Source organism: Martes martes (genome assembly GCF_963455335.1).
Source record: "Martes martes genome assembly, chromosome: 16".
In the NCBI taxonomy this organism is placed as follows: Eukaryota; Metazoa; Chordata; class Mammalia; order Carnivora; family Mustelidae; genus Martes; species Martes martes.
Genome location: NC_137904.1, coordinates 28209136 through 28228076, shown reverse-complemented (window position 1 = coordinate 28228076; position 18941 = coordinate 28209136). Strand labels below are relative to the sequence as shown.

Sequence of the window (18941 nt, the reverse complement as noted above, 5' to 3'; positions counted from 1 at the left end):
CAAACAATGTCCCAACTGCTCCACGCATGATCACGAATCTGGGGATTTAGCAAGTCCTTATGACACACTATCTCTTGAAAGGGCCAGGTGCCTGCAGCAGCTGTCAGACATACATAAAAAATGAAAGGAAAAGACTGAGTATAGACATTCTATAGAATTCTATAGAATTCTATAGAATTCTCAGATGTCCTCAGTCTGCAAAACCCAGTCTTTTACCTGTAGCCATCAGAGTTTTATTCCTTGGTGTGTGTGTGTGTGTGTGTGTTTCAGGGTGGCATGCGAGACCTTGGAGTATAGGCACTTCCCTGTCTAGACTCCTAAACTGACTAGAATTCCATTTTTCCTGGTATTCCATATCCCAAAGAGTCATTTCTCATCCCTGCCAAATCCTTCAAACACCTAACTGCACGCTCAGCCCACCAGCCCCAGACCTTGCTCACAGTACAGCTTTGTCCTATGGCATGACAAGCCGAGGGTGAGCAACAACACATTTTGTTATAGAGCATCAGGCTTGGCTAGGACAGAGATGAGAACATTTAAAGTCAAATGGCACAGAACTGGCCAAGGAAGTCTCTTTTCAAAAGCTCAAGGAAGTGTTTTGTGTCGGAACTGAAGTTGTCCAGCTGGCAAGAACTTTGTAAATCCAGAAGTATAGGTGTGCCTGGATGGCTCAGTTGGTTAAGTGTCTGATTTCTTATTTCAGCTCAGGTCATGATCTCAAGGTCATGAGATTGAGCTCTGTGTCAGCCTCTGCTCAGTGTGGAGTCTGCTTGGGATTGTCTCTTTCCCTTTCCCTCTGCCCTGCCCCTCACTCTTTCTTTCTCTAAAATAAATAAATAAAATCTTTAAAAAAAAAAAAAAAGGGAATAAGAAGAAGAAGAGGGGAGTCCCCAAGCCATCCTGTTAAGATCAAGCCTGTCTTCTCCTAAAAAAAAAAGTTCTCTTTTCTTCTGAATGTATATAGTTCACACAATTTTCATATATCTAAAAATGAAACTATTTATTTTTTTAAAATTTTATTTATTCATTTGACAGAGAGAGATCACAAGTAGGCAGAGAGGCAGGCGGGGTGGGGGCGGGGGAGCAGGCTCCCTGCCGAGCAGAGAGCCTGATGTGGGGCTCGATCCCAGGACCCTGAGATCATGACCTGAGCCGAAGGCAGAGGCTTAACCCACTGAGCCACCCAGGCGGCCCTGAAACTATTTAAAATATAGAAAAATGCATTCATCAATTTGTCTCTCAATCCCTACATCTTTTTCCATTTTCCTGTCTGCATGGACTCTACGGGAACCTAAGAGGAGAGGCGTTTAGAAGGGAGGACAGGGGGAGACACCTGGAAAAGAGAGAGAGGACGAAGCCCTCAGGTCTGTGAAAGGTGTGTGTGGAAAGCCACCCAGAACCACCATGCGGCCGCCGGGCTCAGCCATCAGGAAGAACTGTGGTTTCTTCCTACCATCTGTGGCTCAGTTTATATCCTCGGTCACTGTTTCTGCTGGGTCAGCTCCTGGCCACCTAGGAGGAAAATGCGTATGTCATGGTAACATAACAGAAGAGTCTGGGTTGGAGTGGGATGGGGAAAGAACACAGAACTTGCATGAACCAGAATATGAAGAAACAGACCCTCCCCCCCACCACAATCTGGAGCGAGAAATGGGGGACACGGACATTGCAAGAGAGTAGGTTTCTGGCCTCTACCCTGAAACCTGGTAAAATAAGTGGAAAGTCAGATACCAACTCCCTGACCTCAGGCTAAGAAAGGAAGTTTCATGAAGAAAGGAGAAAGGAAGAACCAGTCCCTTATTGAGCAACAAGTGAAGCCCCACATTGCCCCATGGAGAGGATCCTGCCCTGTCATCGGTAATTCCAGGCTGAAGCACTTCTTCACGAGGGTATTCGGGTCTCCTGCAGCCCTCCCTGGAGCTCTGGCCTCTGAAGAGCTGAATTCCTCCCTTCCAGTTTGCGCAGGGGCAGGGAAGTGTGGGGGGAAAGGGCTCCATGTGAAAGAGGAGACCCAGATTCTGGCCCTAACTCTGTCCTAATGGTGAAAGAAGAGACAAATTGGGGCTCCGCTCTGGGCTTCATTTGACAAATAAGAGGATGGACTCCTCCAGATAGGAATCCAAGACCCCTCTCCACCACCCCACCACCCCCAGAAGGCCACGGTGTCTCAAGAAGAGGCAGGCTTCCTCTTAACCTAGCTGGCAGGTTTGTACCCTTGGTGAAGTTTCAGCCTTCACATTTAGCTGCTACAGCAGACCCTCCTCTGGAGATGCCTCACTTCATTATAATACATTGCTTTGGAATGTGTCTACTTCATTCCGAGTTTCTCCTGCAGGGAAGTTGGTCTCATCTTCTAGAATATTCCATTCCCTTCTGCACTGAGGAGGGGGTGACTTGTCAGTCGGTGATTATATCAGTTTTCTATTGCTGCTGTAACAAATTAATACAAACTTGGTTCCCTGAAACAACGCTCATATATTCTCTTAAAGTTCTGGAGTTCAGAAATCCAAATGTTTCCCTAAGTGGAAATCAAGGGAATCAACGAGGACTGCTCTCCACCCAGAGGCTCTAGGGGAAAGCCATTTCCTTGCTTTTTCCAGCTTCTAGAACGGCACTCTTGCATCACTTGACTCGTGGGCTCTTCCTCCATCTTCAAAGCTGGCCGCGTAGCGTGGGTTGTCGCATTAACTTCTTCTCTCCATAGTCAAATCTCCGTCTGCTCCCTCTTATAAAGATGCTTATGACTACGTTTAAGGTCCAGTCAGATAATCTGGGAAAATCTCTCCACCTCAATATCTTTTACTTGATCACATCTGCCAAGTCGTTTTTGCTGTATAAGGCAATCTTCACAGTTTCTGGAGATTAGGATGTGGACATCTTGGGGGTCATTTTGTCTAGCATGGTATTCTACACCTTGTCTCAGTCCAGGGGATTATCCATTTTCTCTCCCAATCCCTTCCCTTGGAACAGAGTATGTGTATCTTTCACCAAAGACCACACCCTACCTTCCAGCCTACTTCCAACCCCCTCCCTTCGCTACTTTAGGCTGTGCATTTAGGACAGTGTCATCCAATGGAACGTTCCACAATGATGGAAATGATTTATATCTGTACTGTCCAACATGGCAGCCACAAAGCTAATAATGTAGCTAATGAGCACCTGAACCGTGACTGGTGCAACTGAGGAAATGAATTTTCAACTCTATTTAATTTTCATTAAAATTTTTAAAAAGATTTTATTTATTTATTTGAGAGAGAGAGTGAGAGAGAGAGCATGAAACCAGAGAAGGTCAGAGGGAGAAGCAGACTCCCCACGGAGCTAGGAATCTGATGCAGGACTCGATCCCAGGACTCTGGGATCATGACCTGAGCCAAAGGCAGTCGCCTAACCAACTGAGCCCCCCAGGTGCCCCTAATTTTCATTAAATTTAATAAAAATTTAAATAGCCACTTGTGGCTAGTGAAAATACATTGGACAGCTCAGGTGTAGGCAGATGAAAACCAAAAGCCAAGCGCAGTCAGGCTCTGGGATGAAGGAGGTGGCTAATGCGGGGCAAGGAAGAAAATTGGCTGTTGGCCCCAGAGGGGTACATGGGCCCCCTTCAGCTTTTGCACTGGACTAAGAACACTCATATGATTTTCAAGGTAGCTCCTCTTCATCCTCCCCACACAATGAGGCATCCTTTAAGGGACCACAGAGTCATGTCACATGGAGCACAGAAAAGGGACTAACCTGGGATTTGGCATTGGCTAGAGTCCTCTGTCACACACTCACTGAGTAAGTCACTTCTCAGTCCCCCGCTCTCAGTTTCCATAAAATGAGTTGGATCAGATGATCTGAAAGGGTTCCTGAAATTTTAGTAGACTGAAATTCTATGTCCCGTGGATCAAGGTTTGATTGTACATATAATTCTATTTCAGGCCCACATTCTTTCTGACCCATGTAAGAGAAAAAAAATTTAAGTAGTCTCTATATCCAGTGGGGACCCCAACATGGGGCCTGAACTCACAAACCTGAGGTCAGGACCCTGAGATCAAGAGTTGGATGCCCAATGGACTGAGCCACCAAGGCGCCCCTGTAAGAGGAAGTCCTGAGTGAAGAATTAGGGAGATGAGACGTGGCTCTGGGTTACTCCTGCAATCGTCCAGAACCTGGTCTGACAATCTGACACTCATTCTTCTGTCCTCATGACAACACTTCACATTTGCTTTGGCTCTTCAAGAGCTGATCACTAACTAACCTAATCCACGTGATGACCCTAGGACAGAAACGAGACCCATTTTAAGTGAGAACACTGAGACTCAGAGAAGGAAAGAATCTTCCAGATGTCAGGCCCCATCATGGGTAACGTACAAGTCACCTTACAAATGCCCTTCGAGGCTCCCACTTTCCAGGTGTGAAAATTGAGGTCCAGGAAGGCAAGATGACTTTCCTCACGGTATGTGGATAATAAGTTAGGCAGACCCATTTTTCTGACTCCGAACTACTTCTTCCTCCCTCTACATTGTGCTGCTGCTATTTACAACGTCCCTGCAGAATGCTCACCTGTAAACCTTAGCATCACAGCTCTCCTTCTGGATCATCCTTTCATGATGCTCTCCAGCAGACCTACAAGCCTAAGCAAGTCACGTCACCTCTGTGCCTCTGTTTCCTCATCTGTGAAACTGGAGATAACCAGTCCCTACATTACAAGGGTGTTAAAATCCCATTGAAAGTGTTAAGTGAGGTCATGTCTTCAGACCTGTTAGCCCATAGTAAGCACTCAGTAATTGCTCATTTTTATTGTGTTTGGAAACGGTAGTTGGTCGCAGTCATAATGCAAGGCAATGCCCTTCACCCCCAATCAAATTAAAATGCAAAGAAATTGTCTATAATTTTTAAGAAGTTTTATTTTGAAAACACATGGAATCAGTTACATTATCCACATATCTACAATAGCAGAGAAACAGTGATAGTAGGCCATCCCCATGGGGGATAAAGTGTCCTTTGGTAAAACAAATAGTAGAAATAACTTCAAATACAAAAACACAGCACATAATAAGATTAAATTAAGAGAAGGAATGGGCTATTGAGAAAAGTCACGAGTGTGGAGAAGGTGCGTCTCGTGAGAAGAGTCGGGCTCAGGTGACCTTCCCTGGAGACCTCCTGCACCCAGACCCGGAGCAGCTCAGTTCAGTTCCAGATCGTCCATGTATTCCTGGACCCAGGCCTCGCTGGGGTTAGCACACACTTGTCTGCCCCTTTTGGTTTGGAATCTGTGGGACAAGGAATGGACGGATTAGAATCCCATGGATCCTTGCCTATGGTAGGGATGTATCTTCCTCTGCTTGACTAGAGTTCATGTTGGACAGCTCTAACGATGGGGAAACACTTCCTGGGGTGGTGCTAGAACCCGGCTCCTTTTAACTTCTATTCTAGATTTAGTTCCACCTCCTGGGTTGCCCAGATTAGGAACAAACGAGTTTTGCAATCCGTAAGGATACATCATCCCACTCATTCTCTCTTGCCCCCAGCAATGACTTTTCTGTGTGTTTTTCTAAGCATGGTTTAAGAAATCAGCCCACATCTCCTATCATCTTTTTTACTTTCCCTGGTTTCCTGGCTTCTGGCTAAATTCCTCCCCCAGAAACCTCTTTCTTCTCCCTTGGCTCCGACCCAGCCCTCTCCAAACTCAACAGGTGACTTCATGACTTGATCCCCTCTGACTTCTGGGAGGGCTTCAGCCCTGAGACCTGCCTCCTTACTGCTTGATTCCACATTCCCCCAAATGGTCCCCTTTTCTCATCCTATCCTCACCCTTGCCTCGTAGACCAACCCTGGGCTTGATACTCACACCACGGCTGGCTGGGAGCAGAGGCTGCTGGTCTCGAAGTAATCGGCCACAAAGTTGCGAGGGAGCTTCCGCAGGGTGTAAGAGAAGCAGCAGGCGGTGGGAGGGTCTGAGCCCACTGAAAAGAAACGCAGGGGTGAGACAGAAGCTCTATGAAGACCTGTTAATTCTGGCTTCTAATCATAGATATTCAGTGGCCATCTCTGTAGGATGACCAGATCCCAAAATATGGTCCCTTGTATCCAATCTCACTCACCCTAAGTAGGAGTATTATTCTGAATAGAAGATCATAAGAGAAAGGCATGAAAGAATTCTAGAAGAGCGGAGCTGGACTGAGTCTCAGGGCATGTGTCTACCTCCCTCCATTTTACAGATGGGGAGACCAAGGCACAGAAAGAAACAGGAACTTGCTTAAATGAGTCTACTTGTTGCTATTTCTTAAGAAAACAGGAACTTGACTATTACTTAATGTCTACCAGATTCTACATTTAACAGCAGGCTACTTGGAAATCCTCCCGTCTCCCTTTTGTCCAATCCCTAGATGCCACTGTTAGATCAGCCCCAGCTAGAAAAGTCAGCACTGCCTCCACCATGACTTTAGAAGTTAGTGGCTGGAAGAGTGGACCTACTTGGTGCTGAGAGAGCCGGGGTGGAGAAGGCAGCCACGAGCACAAGGAGAGAAAAGACGGTCATGCAGAGCTTCATGGTCTTGAGAGAGGAGAGGTTTTCCTGGAGCTGAGAATCTAGAGTCCAGAAGCTTCAGAACCCGACTGTGTTCTGTGCTGAAACTGATCTGGGAACCCCTCTTTATAGGAACTCTGAGGCCTTGGACAGAGCTGGAGGCACAGAAGGGCAAATGGAATTTCCAGGGTAGAGATGATGTCATGGTGCCAATACGGAAACTGAAGCTAGCTGACAGTGAGCAGCCCTTCACAGCTTCTCTTCCCCAGGGCGATGTCATCACTACGAGGTGGGGTAGTGGAGAAGAAATGGGCTGCGCCGTAGAGGGAAGTGGTACACCAAAGGCAGTCATCAAGGCTGTGGAGAGAATTGCAAACTCAAGAGGCAGGATGAAAGATTCACACCTGCCGGAGAGGCTTGCAAATGAGAACCATGCTGCTCCTGGGGGTTGGCACCTCCAGAAACTGGAGGCTTCACGTCAGTTTTTCCAGGGCTGCTGCAAGCCTGGCCTCAAGAAGGAAGGGGTGGCCAGGGCTCCATGTCCCATTCCTGGGACTCCTTCTGTTGAGCTGAGTGACCTTTGTACCCTGTATTTTCCTTGGGCACAAAGAGAGAGTCCAGCATTGACTGTGCAGAAGGACCAAGCAGGGCAGCTCAGACACATTTACAACTTCTACTTAGAGATTTATGATGGGCCAGGCACTGGGCAAGCTACCATGTACACATGACATCTAACCCCACCATACCCCTGAGCAGGACTGTGATTATTCCCCTAGGGCAAGGAGGATCACACAGCAAGATTCACTGTCTCCAGACCACACAACTGTTAAGTGGCACTGTGGAGATTTGAACTGAGATTCATCTGATTCTAAAATCTGTTTTCTTTCCACCCCATTGCTTCCAGTACAAATACAGAAAGTGACCACAAAGAGAGAAAATGTTGACCACTAGGGCCAATACCACACACAAAGACATGTCTTATTAGGGCTGAAATCAAAAAGGAGTTTGGATCGGTCTGTCCCAGAACAAGAGGGGAACAGAAAAAAAAGAATGATTTCAGTATGTTTAGTTGACTGATAATAGAAAAGGGAAAAAGGTCAGGAAGAATAAAGTTTGGAAGACCCAAATAAAGACTGCTTCTGTAGGGTAAAAATGGGATCAGAAACACCTAGCAATGAGCTTATCCGTGTTACCGATAAAATGTGTAATCCAAGCATGTGGGTGTTCCCCAGCCATCCATTGGGAATTCCTTGCATTGATGGAAACCCCTCCCTGTTTGGGCAGCTGATGCTGACCACCTGAAGTTTACAAAGACCAAGAACACAGTAGTTCATGGTGTGGGACATGTGGGGGCAATTACAGTGGTTGGATCAAGATCTCTGTCCACCGTTGTCTCACCCACGCTGACCCATTTGCTCACCCCCGCCTCACATGGCTACCTGCCTCTGCCCTGAAAAGGAAGAATAAAGAGGAAAGATGAGAGCCAGGCCTCCTGGGTGCTGTACAAATGTGGGCTAGGAAGGATCAGGGTAGCATTTTGGAGTACTTCAGAGCTACTAAATAAAGTTCAGTGTCATCTAACTTCATCACTCCCCAACCACCACCACCTATACACTCACAAACTCCACTTCTCTCCTCCATCCTGTCCTTACCCTTTCCTTTGCGCAAGTCTTGCTTCCAACGTTCCAATCTTTACCAAGTCCTCCATCTCCAGCTCTAAGTTTCTGCGATACTTTGTCTCTCCTGGTTGATGGAATTTCATGTTCATGCATCAAGCACCTTGCCTTAAGGGAAGGAGGACATGTCTTAATGTTCCCCCAAATCTACAGACTTTGTTATTCATGGCATTTCCATTCAACTCAGTTGAGTAGTCATCTGCTGAAGGAAGCCCCAAATCTGCCCTCAGAGGTCTTAGTCTAGTGACGGCGTAGACAGTGACAGAAATAACGATGCCATGAGATGGAATAAGGTCAGTGTCATATCGGAGGTAGAAACAAAATGTCAGGGAGCCCAAAGGGTGAAGAAGGCCATCTCTTGGTTGTCAATGAACGGTCCCCAGTCAAGTCTAAACCCCACTGTGCACTAAGAAGGAGCACTTGACATAGAGTCCTCTGTCTAAATGAGTGAGGTATGCTGATCTTCAACCTGTGGAGGGATTAAGAAGGTGTCTGCTGTGGAACAACAGGACAATGATGACAGGTAAGAATGGGTAATTAGTCTGCACTGAATCATACAATGAGTTTGAATGTTGACTTCCTAGCCTTGCTTTGACCTTTGGCTCATGGAGATAAAATCTTTTGTTTGTGAAGGTCCCAACAATAATGCTGTGTTCACACCAGTGAAATTCCACACCAAAAGTACAAAGGCTTGTATCAATATGTTAAGCTGAATCAGTGGCTTCTGAGATTTATGCATGGAGGTTATTTCTAAGTAATAGTCAATAGAGAATGAGAAAAAATCCTTCTCAAATACATAACAAAAAAAGGGCTCATCTTCTTTAGAGAACTTCCCCCACCTCTCTTCCAACTAAATTCTGTATCTTCCTCTATGATCCTACAGCTCTCCCAGGGCTCCCTACTTCATATCAACTAGAATGTATTTGGTTGTCTCCCTCTCTGCATCAAAGGGAGTTCTTTGATGCAGAAACCATGTTATGCTTATCTCTGTGTACACAGTAGGTATTCAATAAACATTTGCTTAACAGGTGTCCAGAGGCAGCCAAACTACCAGTTTTAATGGGAGGGGACGTGACAGGTAACATGGACTCAGGATGTGAACTCCATTTAGCTAAATGAAGTACAAATAAACCGATCATTTTGAAAAACTCTATCCAAAATGTGGTTCCCCAACCTCGATGGGGTAATTCTCTTCTTTCTTCTGCCTTCCACCCACATACCCAGTGTTTTATCATCAAGGAAACTTTTCTAGACTCAGCTCTTTCCAGCTTAGGGTTGTAGGAGTGGCAGCAAGAGTTAACTGGTCCCATGGGTCCCTGTGTCCACCTCCTCACTCCTGAGCAGGGAAACCCTTCACTTCCCCTCACTCGTGGTAACATAGAGGTTTCGCCTTTTATGCTCTTGCTAGCACTGTGCTCATAATTCCATTTTGGGCACTTTCACATCTGTCTTCTCTTCTTGTCCTCCCAGCTTCCCAGGGCTACACACGGGACCACTAGCCACAGCAGTAACAGGACCTTGCAAAGGTCCCGGTACTTTTGATTTCCCCCAGCAGATCCTCATCCATGGTTTTATTTGATCCCGATCTGTTTTGCCATTATGCAGATTAGGAATACAAACTCAGAGAAGTTCAAAGACTTAATCAAGGTACACAGGATGTGTGTCAATAACCAAAGTCTTCCAACTCCTGGGTTGGAACTTCCTTTACAGGTATGACTCTCTGAGACTGTACACATAGGAAGTCCCAGAAGTTACCAGACCCTCTGTAGACATTACAAAGTTATTGAGGAGCAGGAAACAGAAGCAATCAATCCTGACATTCTGTGCCCGCCTAGAAGGAAAGTACTGAGATGCATGAGGATTGGGGAGACCATTGGGTGTCAGGACCAAGAGCACTAGCCTCTAGGATGTGGAATGCCCAAAGAAGTCCTTGTGAGAAAATGTTGATACTGGACCGCCGACGTGAGCTAAATGTGTGGTCACTTTGCCAAGACAATAAACCAATACAGGTAAATCCTTTGGTCTTACCAATGTGGTAGCCAAGTCGCTCAGGGAAATGGGAGCAGAAACTGGATTGTAGAAGGAAGAAACAAGTACATTATCCAAAGTGTGGGGGCTCAGGATGGAATCTGTAAGACAGGAAGGTGATCGAAACAGTTCATCAGAGACAATCACTCCACCCCTCAAGCCAGCAGCCTCACTCTTCTTAAAGAGGAAATGGGTCTTCTTCACCCACCACAGCCTGCTCTTTGCAGTCAAGGGTGGAGGTCAGTGACTTTAGGGATGTTCATTTCCTGAGAGAAGTTTAAAGCCTCACCAGGATTTGGAAGACTTTCAGTATTCTTTAGAAAGCATCTTTCTTCCTTCCAACAGTGCTTTTATACCTGTTTCAAGCTCTTTCCAGTTTGGTCACAAAGAATATCCAACAAGAGAAGAAATCTAATTCAATAAAACCTTACTGAGTGTCTACTGTATTCTGGGCACTGTTTCAGGCATTGGAGATACATGCTTTGGAAGGTGGTGGTGAAATGTCAAGAAAGGGAACGCCTGAGTTTTGTTTGCTTGTTTGTTTTCATAGAAAATATACATCATCACTCTACAGAAATTAGAAAACATAGGAAAGCATAATAAGAAAATAAAAATGAGCCAGCAGTCTGTACATGATTTTGTATTTTTATATTGTCCATTACTATTCTTTCTTGAACTAGTATATCTTATTTTTGTTACTTTATATTCTTCCATGTCATTAAAAAACACAAAAGTTACTCCAAATTGGCATGCATGATATTTCATTGCATGGATATACCAAAATTTTATTAAAAATTTTATAATTAACCATTCTGTTACTTAGGTCAGGCCAGGCAGGTTGTGCTAACTTTTCTCTATTATAAATTTAGCTGAGATCTGAAGAATGATTAACCAGGCAAAAAGTATAGGGCTGGGGTTAGTGAGGCAAAGAACAAGAGACCTGCGCCTTTTTTAATACACGAAACAGATTAACTGGAATAGTTCAGTAATATCAAATGATAGTTAGATAACCCTAACATAACGGTAGTAACTAACACTAACACAGCGCTTACAAGAGCCAGTAATATTCAAAGCCTGTTATTCATATGTTATGTTATATGTTATACATATATGTTACGTTATACATAACATTCATAGGTGCTAATGTATTTTATCCTCCTGGGGGTCCTCTGAGGCAGGTACCATTATCCCCCTTCACACATGAGGAAACTGAAGCACAGAGAGGTAATTAATTTACAGAAGAACACAGAGCTATTACATGTTAGATTTGGAAATGACATCAAGGAGGTCTGTCTCCAGAGCGCAAGTAAATCAGAAAAGGGAAATGTGCTTACTATAAATTTATGTTAAAAGCTTAAAAACCAAAGTTCTGTTATTGTGATGTAAAATGTCTTACAGTTTTGCATTCTGCATGTCTTTGAACAGTAGAATCCATGGGTTTCCCTTGTCCTTAGAAAATTAAGGGAATTCATTATACCATGGCTTTCCTTATTTGTTGTAAATGCTCATCTCTGCAGCTATCATGGGATGTACCCGTGCTTATAGGAATTCACTCTGCCCTGTGATCTCCCAGAAGGAGGAGCCAACACCTCATTCATAGAAAGCAAAGGAGAGGCCTGCACTTTTAAGGAATGACATGTGGTTCGCAGGGCTGAGTCTAAGTTTCCAGGAAGTCTGAAAGTGGCAAGAAACAGACCAAGGAGGGAGGTGGGGGTCAGGTCACAGAGGGGAAGCTTCCATTTCATGTTGGAAACCATGCAGGGTATTTGAAATATTTTCAACAGAGAGAGATAGAGACTGATCTGAGTTTTAGCAAAATCACTTTGGATGGTGTGTGATGGGACAGACTGAAGAGAGGCAAAACTGGAAGGAAAAACAGTTAACAGGACACTCTTGCAGCACTAAGAAATGATGAGGCAAGAAATCATGGCAAGAAATGATGAAGGCCTGACCTAAGACAGTGGTAGTGGGAACAGTGAGAAGTAGGTATACTTCATTTCAAATACAGAATAGATGCAAATGAGAGGGAGGGAGGTGTCAAAGGTGAGTCCCAGATTTCTGGCTTGGAAGCTTTGTAGGTAGAGATGCCTTTTACTGAGTGGAGAACAGAGAAGGGGGAGCAGGAATGGATCTAATCCAATACCAAAGGGATTCCTTGCTCTATTACATAAGCAATATGGCCAGAGGAGAATGACAAGAAGAATCCAAGATCACAAAGGGCCTTGCTGTAGAAAGAAGGGGCCCCATTAATGAGACACCATCTCTCTAAGATGCTAAAAAGAGGTCTCTGGGATATAGTTCCTGCCTACCTGAAAGTGGGGCCACACCTTAAAAATGGGAGCCAAGGCTAGGTCAAACAGATTGTCATTATCAGCAAGCCTGTCCATGCAGCTCCTGCTGCTGAAGGGAGAGAGTTGGGACCGATGCCCAAAACAGTGGGGCCACAGAGCCAGAAATGGGAAGGAAATTTCTAAGACCCACTCAACCAACTCAACCATCCGAAAGCCCCCTTATAGTTTTCATTCAACATATGCACATCAAGCACATACTCTGTATACAAGTATGTTATTTTCTGATCCAGGAAAAGCACATAGGACAAAGGGCTATTTTCTGACTTGAGGATTAATATGGAAAGATCTTACAAATATATAAATATATATAATATATACAAATATATAAACACTAAGATAAAATTGAATATTCAGTAAAGCACCTTTATTAGAAGAACAAAAATATAAGAGAGATGATCTCAGACAACTCATCATGTTATAATAATTGTGTGCTAGCCTTTGGTTTAAATTAACCAATAAGACACGATTTGAATTTGGTTTAAAATTAACAGGACATGGTTTCAATTGTTGGGGAGAAAATTGCATAAATAACTAACTACAATGCAATGTGGCTGGTGCGGTAACTACAGGTCCACTATCAGGAAAGAGGTTGATTCAGCAGTTTCCAGTTCCTTCTTCTGGCCCTCCCAACTGATAGCATTCAACTCTCAGAAACTGAATCACAAGTTTGAAGGGGGTTCCCCAAGAAGTGAATGAGAGTGTCCAGTTCAGGGTATCAGCTGAGGGCTGGGGAAGAGGGGGCGGGCAGAGGAGAAGGCACTGAATATGATTTAGAGTTTCCACTGAAACAAGCGATAGACTCCTTTTTTGGAATTAATAGTAACGAGGGAAGACACTTAGATGCGAAGCCCAGGGTAACCTGCCATTGTTCTTGATCTTGCCTTAGCCTCTCTCAAGACCAGCATTAGCAATCCTAGAGAGGGGATGAAAGAGGGCACATGTATTTTGTTTGTACATTATCAGAGACATTATTTATTTGTTTGTCAGAGAGAGGGAGAGAGAGAGAACAGGCAGGGGGAGCAGCAGGCAGAGGGAGAAGCAGGTTCCCCACTGAGCAGGGAGCCCAATGTGGGGCTCGATCCCAGGACCCTGTGATCACAACCTGAGCCCAAGGCAGACGCTTAACCAACTGAGACACCCAGGCATCCCGAGCCCATGTGTTTTAAGAGCAGGACCCCTAGGCACACAGGAAGGAGAGAATTCCTAAGGTGTGACCTCACTTTGCTTATGTCTTACTCTCACCATTGTTCTAGCTCCTTCTGGGGGACTTCAAAACTCTCCTGATTTGACCCCAATCTAGTCTCTTTGTCCCTGTTCGCTCCGCCACGATACAGCTACACTCAACTTCTTGCTCCTCCCTCTGAACTGGCAAGTCCACACCTGTGACTGTACCAGCTGGACCTCTTACTGCTACCCCCCTCCCATTTGTATGTGTTCAAATCCTGTGTACCTTCCAAGACCCAAGCAAAGTTCCTTCCTTTCTGTGATGTCTTCCCCAAAATGTCATGAGGGAGGTCATTTCTCCCTCCTCCTGGTGCTGTGAACCTCCATTAATTTTTCTCCTAAGAATCTTGGCACTTTCTGCTAAATCCTATAGTTGCCTGTTTATATACTCTACCTGCTCCTATCAGACTGAGAGCATCTAGAGGACAAAGGCCAACTGTACATTAAGTTTATTAATTATGTAATAATAGAATAATAAAAGATAGAAAAGAAAAAAACATGTCGATCTGCCCGAAAAGGAGACCTTTTCACACCACTGAAATTATGTCTGGAAAAGAATACGAAAACTGCTTTGAATTTGTCATTATTTATGTAAATATCACACAGGTTCTTAAAAGAGTTCAGAGAAATGGAAATCAAAACTTCATGTTAACAAAGACCATTGGACAGAAATTTCAGTATATCAAAAATTTCTTTCAAACTAACAACTTTCCAAATGGTGATACTGTAAATGTTTTAGAACAAAATGGGTTCATAAATTGGTAGACTGACCAGGAAAGTAATACATTCTCACTTTAGAAAAAAAATCTAGAAAAAGGGGAAAACAAAAAAATTAATTATCCATAGACCACAGACACAAATATAGCAGTTGTTGGTGCTTTGGGACATTTATTCCCAATGCTTTTTATTTTTCCCATTCCTAGTGTTTACATCTATATCCCAAATATATACATGGTTATAGTATTTGTCATACATGTGTGGCTACACATACATACACATATTTGTATAATTCTTCATCTTGCACAATTTTTCATCTTACCTTTTTATAACTGATGTTATGATATAATTATGCCATTTCACTTCATTCAGTTTAATGAATGAAGCGAACAATCCAGCGTTTACTTTATCCTCCCCTAATAGAGGAGAATTTAGGTTTTCTTGTTTTAGAATCATAAGTGATGCTGCGTCAGATGCCTTTATGTTTAAAGATGCCTCCGTGTTTGGGTTTGTTTCTTTAGAACTCGTTCCTAAAAATGCCTTTTCTAGGTTACAGGGTATAAATATTTTTAGGCTCCTGACATCTTAACACCCACATCTCCTGTGCTTTCTGATCCTCATCCAATGTTAACCCAGAGCCTCTAGTCACCCAGTGACTGTCTGACGACAGGATGAGAAATGGAGATGTGATCTCAGGCTTCCAGGTCCCCTGGCAAGAATTCCCCAGGTCAGTGCCTTGCATCCGAGGCAGGTGCATGGCACCCTCTGCATCACCCCCCTCCCCGCCCCGTGCGGTTAGAACAGCGGAGGAAGCACATTAGTCTCAGCTCTGTGGGAAGGACAGGGCTGGCGAGCTCACGTATAGATCAGTTCTTATGGGAAGAGCCTGCCTAAGAATAGCCTCGAGTCAACACATAGCCCTCTCCTCCTGCTCACGGGGGAAACCATTTCCTCATAAGAAACCAGAACAAGTCATGAGTTTGGGGCTGAAACTTAGAGCTCAGAGAAGCTATTCTTGGATATCCTGAACCCCTGTGGTCCCCTAGGACCCTGAGTTGTGCAATACTCAGCGTGACACCACTGTGCTTAAAAATTTCCCTCCACACCCCCGGATTCCATTTCCCCTTTCACCAGGGCTGCTATAAAGAGCAAGGGAGATCTGCTCACACTTCAGAAGGACGGAGGCAGCAGCCAGTGCCCAGGCCCACCCCGCGGACAAACGAGCCCACACGCCGTACCCTGCTGAGCAACATGAAGGTTCCCGGGGCTGCCCTCGCCGTCCTCCTCTGCACCATGGCCCTCTGCAGCCAGGTCTTCTCTGCACCATGTGAGTCTCTGTTGTTGTCACAACTGTCCCCACTCCCTGTCCCCATAGTCGGACCACTCCTATTTCTGTCTCCCGGCCTTGGGAGCCCCCAAGAGAAAAAAGGGAGCTTCTCAAAGGGCTTGAAAACTGTGGCATTTCTCTTCAAGACTTTTACTTTCGTCTTTATAAAGCAGTCTTAGCTGTCCCAGTCCCCAGATCTGAGAGCTAGGGGGAGGTAGGGGAGTTGGAGTTCCATTTTATAGGTGGCAAAACAGGGACCCTAAGCAAATGAGTTTGTAAGAGGCAAGATCCAAGCCTGGTGACCTCTCACTGGGGTCATCCTTCCCCTCACTCCCCGGAGGTCTCCCCAGGGCTCTGTCCCTTGGATGTCATAAGAAAGATGTCCAAGATTTCTCTTTTGCTGGGGCATGACTCCTTGAGCCAGATAAAACTTCCAGAGAGAGAGGAAAAAAGAGGAGTCTGCTTGGATGTTTGATCACATCAAGAAAGTCTGCCCACGACAAAGAGTCAAGGACAAAGAAGGACCCAGGCAGAAGCCAGAACAGAGACAGGCACACTTCTAGGCAAAGACACCCAGCACTTTCCAGTGACCCTGTCTGCCGGCCCGTACCCAGGGCAACGCTGGCTTCCTCCGAGTCTTCCTCATCCTCTCGGAGATCCAATCTCAGATCTGACTTTTCCCTCTGAACTGTGACTCAGGCTCATTCTCTCTCCTCCTCCAGTTGGTGCGGACACCCCAACCGCCTGCTGCTTCTCCTACACCTCCAAGCAGATTACACGCAAGTTCGTAGTCGACTATTTTGAGACCAGCAGCCAATGCTCCAAGCCTGGTGTCATGTAAGTGCCAGTCTTCCTGCCCACCTCTGGGGGAGATGGGGAGGGTCTGGAGTGGGGGCAGCAGCCAAGGGCATAGACTGGCCAGGGGCGCCATCCTGGAATGGCATGTAGGACCCAGGTGTCTGAGGTGTGACCTGACCTGGCCAGGGGCTTGCCTGTCAGGGAGGGTTGGCCCAGCCCAGAGGGAAGGGAGGGAGAAAGGAGGTGGCAACAGGATCCCTTGGGAGGAGGTGGTGGTGGTGAGACGGTGAGAGGAGGTCTCTAGACCGAGATGGGCAGAGGGTCCAGGGGTGAGGGGGGTGAGTGGGGTGGGGTGAGGGGCCACAGCGGGCCCAGAGTTCCGTTGCTGGATTCCTCAGTAAATAATCCTTCCACCCCTCTCCGCAGTTTCCAGACCAGAAAAGGCCGCCAGGTCTGTGCCGACCCCACTGAGGCCTGGGTCCAGGAGTATGTGACCGACCTGGAGCTGAATGCCTGAGTGACCCGGAAGCTTTGAGAACCCAGTGACCTCAGTGGGCTGCCTGGGGAGCAGAGGTCCGAGCCTTGAAACATCCCTACAACCTCCACAGCTACCTCTCCTGAGGGCTGGTTGTTGCCAAACAGCCACACTCTGGGACTCTTTCTAACTTAAATTCCAATTTATTTATACTATTTAATTTTTGTTATTTATGTTCAATGTCATTCTCTGGGACCGTGTGCTCCGAGAGACCCCAAGATACCTTCCTCGCCGCCCTCCCCTGCTCCCCTCACTTGCACTGTGATTGGTGACGACTGCGTGACTGTCGTCGTTTATTCTAGACAGAAGTGGAACCCAAGCCACCGGACTGGTGTACGTGTATGGGATGTTTCTGTTCAGTGCTGTGTTCAGCCCTGAGAAATAATAAAGATGGTCTTTTGAAAAGGAAACTGGCATTGAGTTTGGTTTCGTTTGTCCGGAAAGACAGAACCGCTGGTCAAAAGGAACAAACTCAACACACACAAAACAGATAATCATATTAAAAAATGGGCAGAAGATATGAACAGACACTTCTCCAATGAAGACATACAAATGGCTACCAGACACATGAAAAAATGTTCATCATCACTAGCCATCAGGGAGATTCAAATCAAAACCACATTGAGATACCACCTTACACCAGTTAGAATGGCCAAAATTAGCAAGACAGGAAACAACGTGTGTTGGAGAGGATGTGGAGAAAGGGGAACCCTCTTACACTGTTGGTGGGAATGCAAACTGGTGCAGCCACTTTGGAGAACAGTGTGGAGATTCCTCAGGAAATTAAAAATAGATCTTCCCTATGACCCTGCAATTGCACTGCTGGGTATTTACCCCAAAGATACAGATGTAGTGAAAAGAAGGGCCATCTGTACCCCAATGTTTATAGCAGCAATGGCCACGGTCGCCAAACTGTGGAAAGAACCAAGATGCCCTTCAACGGATGAATGGATAAGGAAGATGTGGTCCATATACACTATGGAGTATTATGCCTCCATCAGAAAGGACGAATACCCAACTTTTGTAGCAACATGGACAGGACTGGAAGAGATTATGCTGAGTGAAAGAAGTCAAACAGAGAAAGTCAAGTATCATATGGTTTCACTTATTGGTGGAGCATAACAAATAATATAGAGGACAAGGGTAGATGGAGAGGAGAAGGGAGTTGAGGGAAATTGGAAGGGGAGGTGAACCATGAGAGACTATGGACTCTGAAAAACAACCTGAGGGTTTTGAAGGGGCAGGGGTGGGAGGGTGGGGGAACCAGGTGGTGGGTATTAGGGAGGGCACAGATTGCATGGAGCACTGGGTGTGGTGAAAAAACAATGAATACTGTTACGCTGAAAATAAATAAAAAATTTAATTAAAAAAAAAGGAACAATAGGCAAAAAACAGGCAGATGTGAAAGGGAGGGAAATTGGGATTTCTGGATCACCGACATTATGAATACTTCATAAATGAAATCATAACGTACGTACTTGGGAAAACTCACTATGATGATGGATATTATTAAGAAGAGTATTAGGGTACCTGGGTGGCTCAGTGGGTTAGGCTTCTGCCTTCGGCTCAGGTCATGATCCCAGGGTCCCGGGATGGAGCCCCACATCGGGCTCTCTGCTCAGCAGGGAGCCTGCTTCCTCCTCTCTCTACCTGTCTCTCTGCCTACTTGAGATCTCTCTCTCTCTCTCTGTCAAATAAATAAATAAAATCTTAAAAAATGAAAAAATTAAAAAAGAGAAGAGTATTCATAGTGAATATTTGTCATAAATGAAGC

At 45.4% G+C, this 18941-nt stretch overlaps 2 protein-coding genes across 2 annotated transcripts; one reads left to right on the top strand and one right to left on the bottom strand.

The window, feature by feature from the left end:
- Nucleotides 1–4868: 4868 nt before the first annotated feature.
- On the bottom strand, nucleotides 4869–6778 carry LOC308357471 (C-C motif chemokine 4). The gene is made up of 3 exons (XM_080827045.1): nucleotides 6460–6778; nucleotides 5834–5948; nucleotides 4869–5255 (listed from the first exon to the last, which is right to left on the bottom strand). Exons 1-3 carry the CDS (start codon nucleotides 6533–6535, stop codon nucleotides 5168–5170), a joined length of 279 nt encoding a protein of 92 aa, XP_080683171.1. The 5' UTR covers nucleotides 6536–6778; the 3' UTR covers nucleotides 4869–5167.
- Nucleotides 6779–15685: 8907 nt separating this feature from the next.
- On the top strand, nucleotides 15686–17568 carry LOC308357470 (C-C motif chemokine 3). Its single transcript, XM_080827044.1, has 3 exons — nucleotides 15686–15834; nucleotides 16557–16671; nucleotides 17059–17568. The coding sequence occupies exons 1-3, from the start codon at nucleotides 15759–15761 to the stop codon at nucleotides 17147–17149; spliced, it is 282 nt and encodes a 93-aa protein (XP_080683170.1). The 5' UTR covers nucleotides 15686–15758; the 3' UTR covers nucleotides 17150–17568.
- Nucleotides 17569–18941: the final 1373 nt, after the last annotated feature.